Below are 12,301 nucleotides of genomic sequence, written 5' to 3' on the forward strand. Positions count from 1 at the left end.
ACAATGAGTTTACGCAGTGAGCTGACGTACGAGTTTACGCAGTAAGCTGACGTACAATGAGTTTACGCAGTGAGCTGACGTACAATGAGTTTACGCAGTGAGCTGACGTACAATAAGTTTACGCAGTGAGCTGACGTACGAGTTTACGCAGTAAGCTGACGTACAATGAGTTTACGCAGTGAGCTGACGTACAATGAGTTTACGCAGTGAGCTGACATACAATGAGTTTACACAGTGAGCTGACATACAATGAGTTTACGCAGTGAACTGACATACAATGAGTTTACACAGTGAGCTGACATACAATGATTTTACGCAGTGAGCTGACATACAGTGAGTTTACGCAGTGAGCTGACATACAGTGAGTTTACGCAGTGAGCTGAGATACAATGAGTTTACGCAGTGAGCTGACGTACAATGAGTTTACGCAGTGAGCTGACATACAGTGAGTTTACGCAGTGAGCTGACATACAATGAGTTTACGCAGTGAGCTGACATACAATGAGTTTACGCAGTGAGCTGACATACAATGATTTTACGCAGTGAGCTGACGTACAATGAGTTTACGCAGTGAGCTGACGTACAATGAGTTTACGCAGTGAGCTGACGTACAATGAGTTTACGCAGTGAGCTGACGTACAATGAGTTTACGCAGTGAGCTGACGTACAATGAGTTTACGCAGTGAGCTGACGTACAATGAGTTTACGCAGTGAGCTGACGTACAATGAGTTTACGCAGTGAGCTGACGTACAATGAGTTTACGTAGTGAGCTGACATACAATGAGTTTACGCAGTGAGCTGACATACAATGAGTTTACGCAGTGAGCTGACATACAATGAGTTTACACAGTGAGTTGACATACAATGAGTTTACACAGTGAGCTGACGTACAATGAGTTTACGCAGTGAGCTGACATACAATGATTTTACGCAGTGAGCTGACGTACAATGAGTTTACGCAGTGAGCTGACGTACAATGAGTTTACGCAGTGAGCTGACGTACAATGAGTTTACGCAGTGAGCTGACGTACAATGAGTTTACGCAGTGAGCTGACGTACAATGAGTTTACGCAGTGAGCTGACGTACAATGAGTTTACGCAGTGAGCTGACGTACAATGAGTTTACGCAGTGAGCTGACGTACAATGAGTTTACGCAGTGAGCTGACGTACAATGAGTTTACGTAGTGAGCTGACATACAATGAGTTTACGCAGTGAGCTGACATACAATGAGTTTACGCAGTGAGCTGACATACAATGAGTTTACACAGTGAGTTGACATACAATGAGTTTACACAGTGAGCTGACGTACAATGAGTTTACGCAGTAAGCTGACGTACAATGATTTTTCATGGTGAGCTCCAGTACAATGAATTGACGTGTGAGCTCCAGTAGAATGAGTTTATCTGGTGAGCTCCAGTACAATGGGTCTGCCTGGTGAGCTCCAGTACAATGGGTCTGCGTGGTGAGCTCCAGTACAATGGGTCTGCGCGGTGAGCTCCAGTACAATGGGTCTGCACGGTGAGTTCCAGTACAATGGGTCTGCGTGGTGAGCTCCAGTACAATGGGTCTACGTGATGATCTCCAGTACAGTGAGTTTATCTGGTGAGCTCCAGTACAATGGGTCTGCGCGGTGAGCTCCAGTACAATGGGTCTGCGCGGTGAGCTCCAGTACAATGGGTCTGCGCGGTGAGCTCCAGTACAATGAGTTTATGCGGTGAGCTCCAGTACAGTGGGTCTGCTTGGTGAGCTCCAGTACAGTGGGTCTGCTTGGTGAGCTCCAGTACAATGGGTCTGTGTGGTGAGCTCCAGTACAATGAGTTTATCTGGTGAGCTCCAGTACAATGGGTCTGCGCGGTGAGCTCCAGTACAATGGGTCTGCGCGGTGAGCTCCAGTACAATGGGTCTGCGCGGTGTGCTCCAGTACAATGGGTCTGCGCGGTGAGCTCCAGTACAATGGGTCTGCGCGGTGAGCTTCAGTACAGTGGGTCTGCGCGGTGAGCTCCAGTACAGTGGGTCTGCGCGGTGAGCTCCAGTACAGTGGGTCTGCGCGGTGAGCTCCAGTACAGTGGGTCTGCTTGGTGAGCTCCAGTACAATGGGTCTGCTTGGTGAGCTCCAGTACAGTGGGTCTGCGCGGTGAGCTCCAGTACAATGGGTCTGCGCGGTGAGCTCCAGTACAATGGGTCTGCGCGGTGAGCTCCAGTACAGTGGGTCTGCTTGGTGAGCTCCAGTACAGTGGGTCTGCTTGGTGAGCTCCAGTACAGTGGGTCTGCGCGGTGAGCTCCAGTACAATGGGTCTGCGCGGTGAGCTCCAGTACAGTGGGTCTGCGCGGTGAGCTCCAGTACAGTGGGTCTGCGCGGTGAGCTCCAGTACAGTGGGTCTGCGCGGTGAGCTCCAGTACAATGGGTCTGCGCGGTGAGCTCCAGTACAGTGGGTCTGCGCGGTGAGCTCCAGTACAGTGGGTCTGCGCGGTGAGCTCCAGTACAATGGGTCTGCGCGGTGAGCTCCAGTACAATGGGTCTGCGCGGTGAGCTCCAGTACAATGGGTCTGCTTGGTGAGCTCCAGTACAGTGGGTCTGCTTGGTGAGCTCCAGTACAATGGGTCTGCGCGGTGAGCTCCAGTACAATGGGTCTGCGCGGTGAGCTCCAGTACAATGGGTCTGCTTGGTGAGCTCCAGTACAGTGGGTCTGCTTGGTGAGCTCCAGTACAATGGGTCTGCGCGGTGAGCTCCAGTACAATGGGTCTGCGCGGTGAGCTCCAGTACAATGGGTCTGCGCGGTGAGCTCCAGTACAGTGGGTCTGCGCGGTGAGCTCCAGTACAGTGGGTCTGCGCGGTGAGCTCCAGTACAATGGGTCTGCGCGGTGAGCTCCAGTACAGTGGGTCTGCGCGGTGAGCTCCAGTACAGTGGGTCTGCGCAGTGAGCTCCAGTACAGTGGGTCTGCTTGGTGAGCTCCAGTACAGTGGGTCTGCGCGGTGAGCTCCAGTACAATGGGTCTGCGCGGTGAGCTCCAGTACAGTGGGTCTGCGCGGTGAGCTCCAGTACAATGGGTCTGCGCGGTGAGCTCCAGTACAGTGGGTCTGCTTGGTGAGCTCCAGTACAATGGGTCTGCGCGGTGAGCTCCAGTACAATGGGTCTGCGCGGTGAGCTCCAGTACAATGGGTCTGCTTGGTGAGCTCCAGTACAGTGGGTCTGCTTGGTGAGCTCCAGTACAATGGGTCTGCGCGGTGAGCTCCAGTACAATGGGTCTGCGCGGTGAGCTCCAGTACAGTGGGTCTGCTTGGTGAGCTCCAGTACAGTGGGTCTGCTTGGTGAGCTCCAGTACAATATGTTTGTGCAGCTATAAGAGGGATTAGACCGGTACAGCAGCTTTTCCCGCATTCTCACGCTAGTTTATCAGCCTGTTGTTTCTCACAATGACGCTAGGGGCGCTGTGACAACCTCTAACAAGATGCTGCGGGCGCTTTAAGACCGGACATCTGTTGCATGACGTTTCTTGTGACCACGCCCCCTTTTCTATATTTGTAAATCTATCGACGCCCTCTTATTGGCACTAACCAATCAGGAAGTTCTCTTTGCTATGCAATGCACCAATGGGCGGCGGGTACAGTGACTCACCATATAAGGACAGGCTTTTCCATAAAAGGAAACATTGTAACTCTTTATATGGTTGAAAATAGTCCTTCATTTGTTGTTGTAGTTTGCGGTGTCCTTCCGCAAGAATTGTTCCCATATGTATTAAAATGGGAAAATAGTCCCGGCAAAAGCGCGGATATGTATAGTTATTACAGCTGTCATTACTTGGCACGCGTGTTTAGGTTGTGATGCGGCTCCAAATGTGATTGGCCGGAGATTGTACGCGGGGAACAGCGGTCAGGGCGAGTGAGGCAGACGGGAGTGAGAGTTAGTTCCCCGGCCTGACTTAGCCCGAGCACTCAGAACAGAGCCCCGGCCTGACTCAGTGACACAGCCCGGTGTGAGAGCAGGTTCCTTGGCCTAACCTAGTGACACAGCCCGGTGTGAGAGCAGCTTCCCCCGGCCTGACCTAGTGACACAGCCCGGTGTGAGAGCAGCTTCCCCCGGCCTGACCCAGTGACACAGCCCGGTGTGAGAGCACAGAGCCCCGGCCTGACTCAGTGACACAGCCCGGTATGAGAGCAGGTTCCCCGGCCTGACCCAGTGACACAGCCCGGTGTGAGAGCACAGAGCCCCGGCCTGACTCAGTGACACAGCCCGGTGTGAGAGCAGCTTCCCCCGGCCTGACCCAGTGACACAGCCCGGTGTGAGAGCACAGAGCCCCGGCCTGACTCAGTGACACAGCCCGGTATGAGAGCACAGAGCCCCGGCCTGACTCAGTAACACAGCCCGGTATGAGAACAGGTTCCCCGGCCTGACCCAGTGACACAGCCCGGTATGAGAACAGGTTCCCCGGCCTGACCCAGTGACACAGCCCGGTGTGAGAGCACAGAGCCCCGGCCTGACCCAGTGACAAAGCCCGGTGTGAGAGCAGCTTTCCCTGGCCTGACCCAGTGACAAAGCCCGGTGTGAGAGCACAGAGCCCCGGCCTGACTCAGTGACACAGCCCGGTATGAGAACAGGTTCCCCGGCCTGACCCAGTGACACAGCCCGGTGTGAGAGCACAGAGCCCCGGCCTGACCCAGTGACAAAGCCCGGTGTGAGAGCAGCTTTCCCTGGCCTGACCCAGTGACACAGCCCGGTGTGAGAGCACAGAGCCCCGGCCTAACCTAGTGACACAGCCCGGTGTGAGAGCAGCTTCCCCCTGGCCTGACCCAGTGACACAGCCCGGTGTGAGAGCAGCTTCCCCCTGGCCTGACCCAGTGACACAGCCCGGTGTGAGAGCACAGAGCCCCGGCCTGACCCAGTGACACAGCCCGGTGTGAGAGCAGCTTCCCCCTGGCCTGACCCAGTGACACAGCCCGGTGTGAGAGCACAGAGCCCCGGCCTGACCCAGTGACACAGCCCGGTGTGAGAGCACAGAGCCCCGGCCTGACCCAGTGACACAGCCCGGTGTGAGAGCACAGAGCCCCGGCCTGACCCAGTGACACAGCCCGGTGTGAGAGCAGCTTCCCCCGGCCTGACCCAGTGACACAGCCCGGTGTGAGAGCACAGAGCCCCGGCCTGACCCAGTGACACAGCCCGGTGTGAGAGCAGCTTCCCCCTGGCCTGACCCAGTGACACAGCCCGGTGTGAGAGCAGCTTCCCCCGGCCTGACCCAGTGACACAGCCCGGTGTGAGAGCACAGAGCCCCTGATCACCAGTCTGCCCCCCTGTTCCTGGGTCCTCTTCCCCATGGCTAGGCGCTGACTCGCGGGAATGTTGCCCAGCCAGGCCGGGGCGGCCCCGGGTAACGGCTCAGCAGTAGGCCGCAGCTCGGGGCTCCCATTACAGCGCAGGGGAGGCCGCACGATGGGTCCAGCAGTCGGGCAGCGCTATGATGGACCCTCGGGGAGCGGAGCCGCTGTGTACAGCGGGAGTGAGGGCAGCTCGGACTCTGGGGAGGACGATGAGCCGCCTGTGGTCTCCCGCGGAGTGAAGCGGGGGCATGGCGACCTAGAACTGTCAGACCCCGGAGTGCAGCCGGGGCTTTACCCAGGGAGCGGGGCCGCTGTATCCGGGGCTAAGCCGGGCAAGAAAACGCGGGGCCGGGTGAAGATCAAGATGGAGTTTATCGATAACAAACTGAGGAGGTACACCACGTTCAGCAAGAGGAAGACCGGCATCATGAAGAAGGTAGGGCCGGGGAGGTGTGCAGGGAGGGCCGGGGAGGTGTGCAGGGACAGGTAAGAAGCAGGGGGAGAGGCGCAGGGCCTGTGAGGGGTAAGAAGAAGCAGCAGCCAGGGGGAGAGGCGCAGGGCCTGTGAGGGGTAAGAAGAAGCAGCAGGGGGAGAGGCGCAGGGCCTGTGAGGGGTAAGAAGAAGCAGCAGGGGGAGAGGCGCAGGGCCTGTGAGGGGTAAGAAGCAGCAGCCAGGGGGAGAGGCGCAGGGCCCTGTGAGGGGTAAGAAGAAGCAGCAGGGGGAGAGGCGCAGGGCCTGTGAGGGGTAAGAAGAAGCAGCAGGGGGAGAGGCGCAGGGCCTGTGAGGGGTAAGAAGAAGCAGCAGGGGGAGAGGCGCAGGGCCTGTGAGGGGTAAGAAGCAGCAGCCAGGGGGAGAGGCGCAGGGCCTGTGAGGGGTAAGAAGAAGCAGCAGGGGGAGAGGCGCAGGGCCTGTGAGGGGTAAGAAGAAGCAGCAGGGGGAGAGGCGCAGGGCCTGTGAGGGGTAAGAAGAAGAAGCAGCAGGGGGAGAGGCGCAGGGCCTGTGAGGGGTAAGAAGCAGCAGCCAGGAGGAGAGGCGCAGGGCCTGTGAGGGGTAAGAAGAAGCAGCAGGGGGAGAGGCGCAGGGCCTGTGAGGGGTAAGAAGAAGCAGCAGGGGGAGAGGCGCAGGGCCTGTGAGGGGTAAGAAGAAGCAGCAGGGGGAGAGGCGCAGGGCCTGTGAGGGGTAAGAAGCAGCAGCCAGGGGGAGAGGCGCAGGGCCTGTGAGGGGTAAGAAGAAGCAGCAGGGGGAGAGGCGCAGGGCCTGTGAGGGGTAAGAAGAAGCAGCAGGGGGAGAGGCGCAGGGCCTGAGAGGGGTAAGAAGAAGCAGCAGGGGGAGAGGCGCAGGGCCTGTGAGGGGTAAGAAGAAGCAGCAGGGGGAGAGGCGCAGGGCCTGTGAGGGGTAAGAAGCAGCAGCCAGGGGGAGAGGCGCAGGGCCTGTGAGGGGTAAGAAGCAGCAGCCAGGGGGAGAGGCGCAGGGCCTGTGAGGGGTAAGAAGAAGCAGCCAGGGGGAGAGGCGCAGGGCCTGTGAGGGGTAAGAAGAAGCAGCCAGGGGGAGAGGCGCAGGGCCTGTGAGGGGTAAGAAGAAGCAGCCAGGGGGAGAGGCGCAGGGCCTGTGAGGGGTAAGAAGAAGCAGCCAGGGGGAGAGGCGCAGGGCCTGTGAGGGGTAAGAAGAAGCAGCCAGGGGGAGAGGCGCAGGGCCTGTGAGGGGTAAGAAGCAGCAGCCAGGGGGAGAGGCGCAGGGCCTGTGAGGGGTAAGAAGCAGCAGCCAGGGGGAGAGGCGCAGGGCCTGTGAGGGGTAAGAAGCAGCAGCCAGGGGGAGAGGCGCAGGGCCTGTGAGGGGTAAGAAGAAGCAGCCAGGGGGAGAGGCGCAGGGCCTGTGAGGGGTAAGAAGAAGCAGCCAGGGGGAGAGGCGCAGGGCCTGTGAGGGGTAAGAAGAAGCAGCCAGGGGGAGAGGCGCAGGGCCTGTGAGGGGTAAGAAGAAGCAGCCAGGGGGAGAGGCGCAGGGCCTGTGAGGGGTAAGAAGAAGCAGCCAGGGGGAGAGGCGCAGGGCCTGTGAGGGGTAAGAAGAAGCAGCCAGGGGGAGAGGCGCAGGGCCTGTGAGGGGTAAGAAGAAGCAGCCAGGGGGAGAGGCGCAGGGCCTGTGAGGGGTAAGAAGAAGCAGCCAGGGGGAGAGGCGCAGGGCCTGTGAGGGGTAAGAAGCAGCCAGGGGGTTGAGGCGCAGGGCCTGTGAGGGGTAAGAAGAAGCAGCCAGGGGGTTGAGGCGCAGGGCCTGTGAGGGGTAAGAAGAAGCAGCCAGGGGGTTGAGGCGCAGGGCCTGTGAGGGGTAAGAAGAAGCAGCCAGGGGGTTGAGGCGCAGGGCCTGTGAGGGGTAAGAAGAAGCAGCCAGGGGGTTGAGGCGCAGGGCCTGTGAGGGGTAAGAAGAAGCAGCCAGGGGGTTGAGGCGCAGGGCCTGTGAGGGGTAAGAAGAAGCAGCCAGGGGGTTGAGGCGCAGGGCCTGTGAGGGGTAAGAAGAAGCAGCCAGGGGGTTGAGGCGCAGGGCCTGTGAGGGGTAAGAAGAAGCAGCCAGGGGGTTGAGGCGCAGGGCCTGTGAGGGGTAAGAAGAAGCAGCCAGGGGGTTGAGGCGCAGGGCCTGTGAGGGGTAAGAAGAAGCAGCCATGGGGTTGAGGCGCAGGGCCTGTGAGGGGTAAGAAGAAGCAGCCAGGGGGTTGAGGCGCAGGGCCTGTGAGGGGTAAGAAGAAGCAGCCAGGGGGAGAGGCGCAGGGCCTGTGAGGGGTAGGCAGGGGGTTGAGGCGCAGGGCCTGTGAGGGGTAAGAGGAGTTAGGCAGGGGGGAGAGGTGCAGGCCCTGCACCTTGCAGAAATTTTTATTCAGAAGTGAAATGCGTTCACTCATAAAGCCAGCGTGCATGGTGATCAGCTGGTACGTGTGCAGGGCATGTTGGGTAAAGCCAGAGGGTACTGTGTGGCAGGTGAGGAGTCGTATAGAGATGGTCTCTGATTTGCTTTCCTGCACTGTACGTAACCTGCTTCCAGCTCTCTCCTGGCTGTGGGTTCCATTCCAGTGCTATATTATTACCAGCCGGGGGGTGCACGTGGCAAGTGTCTCTGGTCTTGCCACCTCCCCTGAAGCTTGGGTACAAAGCACATCATGTATACAGGATGTAGTGTAGTACTTTATAACATTCTCTGCTATACAAAACACGCATTGCATAATTTTACATATTTAATGATTATTTATCTAATAAACATTTAAAGACTTTTTATATTTGCTATTTGTACTTGTGAGAGCCTACTACATACTTGTCACTGGCTACACCACTGGCATTACTTCATGCTAAACAATGCAGCTTTTGGTAAAATAATGTCCTTGGCTAACCTACTCCAGTATCAAGTTGAGATTGTCTCTTTTAAGGGTTTAGGGTTTTCAGGAAAACGGAGTTTTAGACTTGACTGATAACTTCTACATCTAGACAACAGAATACCATGGCTAAACTGATTTGTTGTCTGTCAGCAGGTGTACCCTGCCTTATAGGGGGAAAGTCGCTCATGTACAGAGGGATGCTGGCATGTAGGGGAGAGGTCCTGAAGGAACAGAGGGATGGGTAGGGGTACGCTGGCATGTAGGGAAGAGATCCTGAAGGTACAGAGGGATAAGTAGGGGTACGCTGGCATGTAGGGAAGAGGAGCTGAAGGTACAGAGGGATAAGTAGGGATACGCTGGCATGTAGGGGAGAGATCCTGAAGGAACAGGGATAAGTAGGGGTACGCTGGCATGTAGGGAAGAGGAGCTGAAGGTACAGAGGGATAAGTAGGGATACACTGGCATGTAGGGGAGAGATCCTGAAGGAACAGGGATAAGTAGGGGTACGCTGGCATGTAGGGAAGAGGAGCTGAAGGTACAGAGGGATAAGTAAGGGTACGTTGGCATGTAGGGGAGAGGTGCTGATTGTACAGATGGCTGGGTAGGGGTACGCTGGGATGTAGGGGAGAGGTGCTGATTTACAGAGGGATAAGTAGGGGTACGCTGGCATGTAGGGGAGAGTTGCTGATTGTACAGAGGGATAAGTAGGGATACACTGGCATGTAGGGGAGAGGTCCTGAAGGAACAGGGATAAGTAGGGATACGCTGGCATGTAGGGGAGAGGTGCTGATTGTACAGGTGGATGGGTAGGGATACCCTGGCATGTAGGGGAGAGGTGCTGATAGTACAGATGGATGGGTAGGGATACCCTGGCATGTAGGGGAGAGGTGCTGATAGTACAGATGGATGGGTAGGGATACCCTGGCATGTAGTGGAGAGGAGCTTATTGTACAGATGGATGGTTAGGGATACACTGGCATGTAGGGGAGAGGTGCTGATAGTACAGAGGGATAAGTAGGGATACGCTGGCATGTAGGGAAGAGGAGCTGAAGCTACAGAGTGATAAGTAGGGATACGCTGGCATGTAGGAGAGAGGTGCTGATTGTACAGAGGGATAAGTAGGGGTACGCTGGCATGTGGGGAAGAGGAGCTGAAGGTACAGATGGATAAGTAGGGATACGCTGGCATGTAGGGAAGAGGAGCTGAAGGTACAGAGGGATAAGTAGGGGTACGCTGGCATGTAGGGAAGAGGAGCTGAAGGTACAGAGGGATAATTAGGGGTACGCTGGCATGTAGGGGAGAGGTGCTGATTGTACAGATGGATGGGTAGGGGTACGCTGACATATAGTGGAGAGGTATTGATTGTACAGATGGATGGGTAGAGATGCGCTGGTATGTAGGGGAGAGGTACTGATTGTACTGAGGGATAAGTAGGGATACGCTGGCATGTAGGGGAGAGGTGCTGATAGTACAGATGGATGGGTAGGGATACGCTGGCATGTAGGTTAGAGGAGCTGAAGGTACAGAGGGATAAGTAGGGGTATGCTGGCATGTAGGGGAGAGGTGCTGATAGTACAGATGGGTAGGGATACGCTGGCATGTAGGGAAGAGGAGCTGAAGGTACAGAGGGATAAGTAGGGGTACGCTGGCATGTAGGGAAGAGGAGCTGAAGGTACAGAGGGATAATTAGGGGTACGCTGGCATGTAGGGGAGAGGTGCTGATTGTACAGATGGATGGGTAGGGGTACGCTGACATATAGTGGAGAGGTATTGATTGTACAGATGGATGGGTAGAGATGCGCTGGTATGTAGGGGAGAGGTACTGATTGTACTGAGGGATAAGTAGGGATACGCTGGCATGTAGGGGAGAGGTGCTGATAGTACAGATGGATGGGTAGGGATACGCTGGCATGTAGGTTAGAGGAGCTGAAGGTACAGAGGGATAAGTAGGGGTATGCTGGCATGTAGGGGAGAGGTGCTGATAGTACAGATGGGTAGGGATACGCTGGCATGTAGGGAAGAGGAGCTGAAGGTACAGAGGGATAAGTAGGGGTACGCTGGCATGTAGGGGAGAGGTCCTGAAGGTACAGAGGGATGGGTAGGGATACACTGGCATGTAGGGAAGAGGTGCTGATTATACAGATGGATGGGTAGGGGTTCGCTGGCATGTAGGGCAGAGGTGCTGATAGTACAGATGGATGGGTTGGGGTACGCTGGCATGTAGGGGAGAGTTGCTGATTTTACAGAGGTATACGTAGGGATATGCTGGCATGTAGGGGAGAGGTCCTGAAGGAAGAGGGATAAGTAGGGGTACGCTGGCATGTAGGGGAGAGGTGCTGATTGTACAGATGGATGGGTAGGGATACGCTGGCATGTAGGGGAGAGGTGCTGATAGTACAGATGGATGGGTAGGGATACGCTGGCATGTCGGGGAGAGGTGCTGATAGTACAGATGGATGGGTAGGGATACGCTGGCATGTAGGGGAGAGGTGCCGATAGTACAGATGGATGGGTAGGGGTACGCTGGCATGTAGGGGAGAGGTGCTGATAGTACATATGGATGGGTAGGGGTACGCTTGCATGTAGGGGAGAGGTGCTGATTGTACAGAGGGATAAGTAGGGGTACGCTGGCATGTAGGGGAGAGGTCCTGAAGGAACTGGGATAAGTAGGGGTACGCTGGCATGTAGGGAAGAGGAGCTGAAGGTACAGAGAGATAAGTAGGGGTACGCTGGCATGTAGGGGAGAGGTCCTGAAGGTACAGAGGGATAAGTAGGGATACACTGGCATGTCGGGAAGAGGAGCTGAAGGTACAGAGGGATAAGTAGGGATACGCTGGCATGTAGGAGAGAGGTGCTGATAGTACAGAGGGATAAGTAGGGGGTACGTTGGCATGTAGGGAAGAGGAGCTGAAGGTACAGAGGGATAAGTAGGGATACGCTGGCATGTAGGGGAGAGGTGCTGATTGTACAGATGGATGGGTAGGGGTACGCTGGCATGTAGGGGAGAGGTGCTGATTGTACAGAGGGATAAGTAGGGATACGCTGGCATGTAGGAGAGGTGCTGATAGTACAGATGGATGGGTAGGGATACGCTGGCATGTAGGTTAGAGGAGCTGAAGGTACAGAGGGATAAGTAGGGGTATGCTGGCATGTAGGGGAGAGGTGCTGATAGTACAGATGGGTAGGGATACGCTGGCATGTAGGGAAGAGGAGCTGAAGATACAGAGGGATAAGTAGGGGTACGCTGGCATGTAGGGGAGAGGTCCTGAAGGTACAGAGGGATGGGTAGGGATACACTGGCATGTAGGGGAGAGGTGCTGATTGTATGGATGGGTAGGGGTATGCTGGCATGTAGGGGAGAGTTGCTGATTGTACAGAGGGATAAGTAGGGGTACGCTGACATGTAGGGGAGAGGTCCTGAGGGAACAGAGGGATAAGTAGGGGTACGCTAGCATGTAGGGGAGAGGTGCTGATTGTACAGAGGGATAAGTGGGGAGAGGTGCTGATAGTACAGATGGATGGGTAGGGATACGCTGGCATGTAAGGGAGAGGTGCTGATTGTACAGAGGGATAAATAGGGGTACGCTGGCATGTAGGGAAGAGGAGCTGAAGGTACAGAGGGATGGGTA

The 12,301-nt window shown here is 56.3% G+C and overlaps 1 protein-coding gene and 1 non-coding gene across 4 annotated transcripts in view; both read left to right on the top strand.

Annotated features, from left to right (window-relative positions):
• Window positions 1–3,793: 3,793 nt before the first annotated feature.
• Window positions 3,794–12,301, top strand: part of SRF (serum response factor) — a 135,902-nt gene continuing 127,394 nt past the window's right edge. For 2 of the 3 annotated variants that reach the window (XR_008402140.1, XM_053712773.1), the window contains exon 1: window positions 3,794–5,753. Coding sequence is in view for 2 of the 3 variants with exons in the window: in XM_053712773.1 (XP_053568748.1) it covers window positions 5,337–5,753 (417 nt within the window). In the remaining variant the exon portion in view is untranslated. The remainder of the gene's footprint in view (window positions 5,754–12,301) is intronic. The other variant, XM_053712772.1, reaches the window with a different exon arrangement.
• On the top strand, window positions 8,319–8,453 carry LOC128658616 (small nucleolar RNA SNORA54). The gene has a single exon (XR_008402288.1). It is a non-coding gene; the product is annotated as a small nucleolar RNA SNORA54 (small nucleolar RNA).

The sequence above is a fragment of the Bombina bombina genome, chromosome 4, assembly GCF_027579735.1.
Source record: "Bombina bombina isolate aBomBom1 chromosome 4, aBomBom1.pri, whole genome shotgun sequence".
Classification (NCBI taxonomy): Eukaryota; Metazoa; Chordata; class Amphibia; order Anura; family Bombinatoridae; genus Bombina; species Bombina bombina.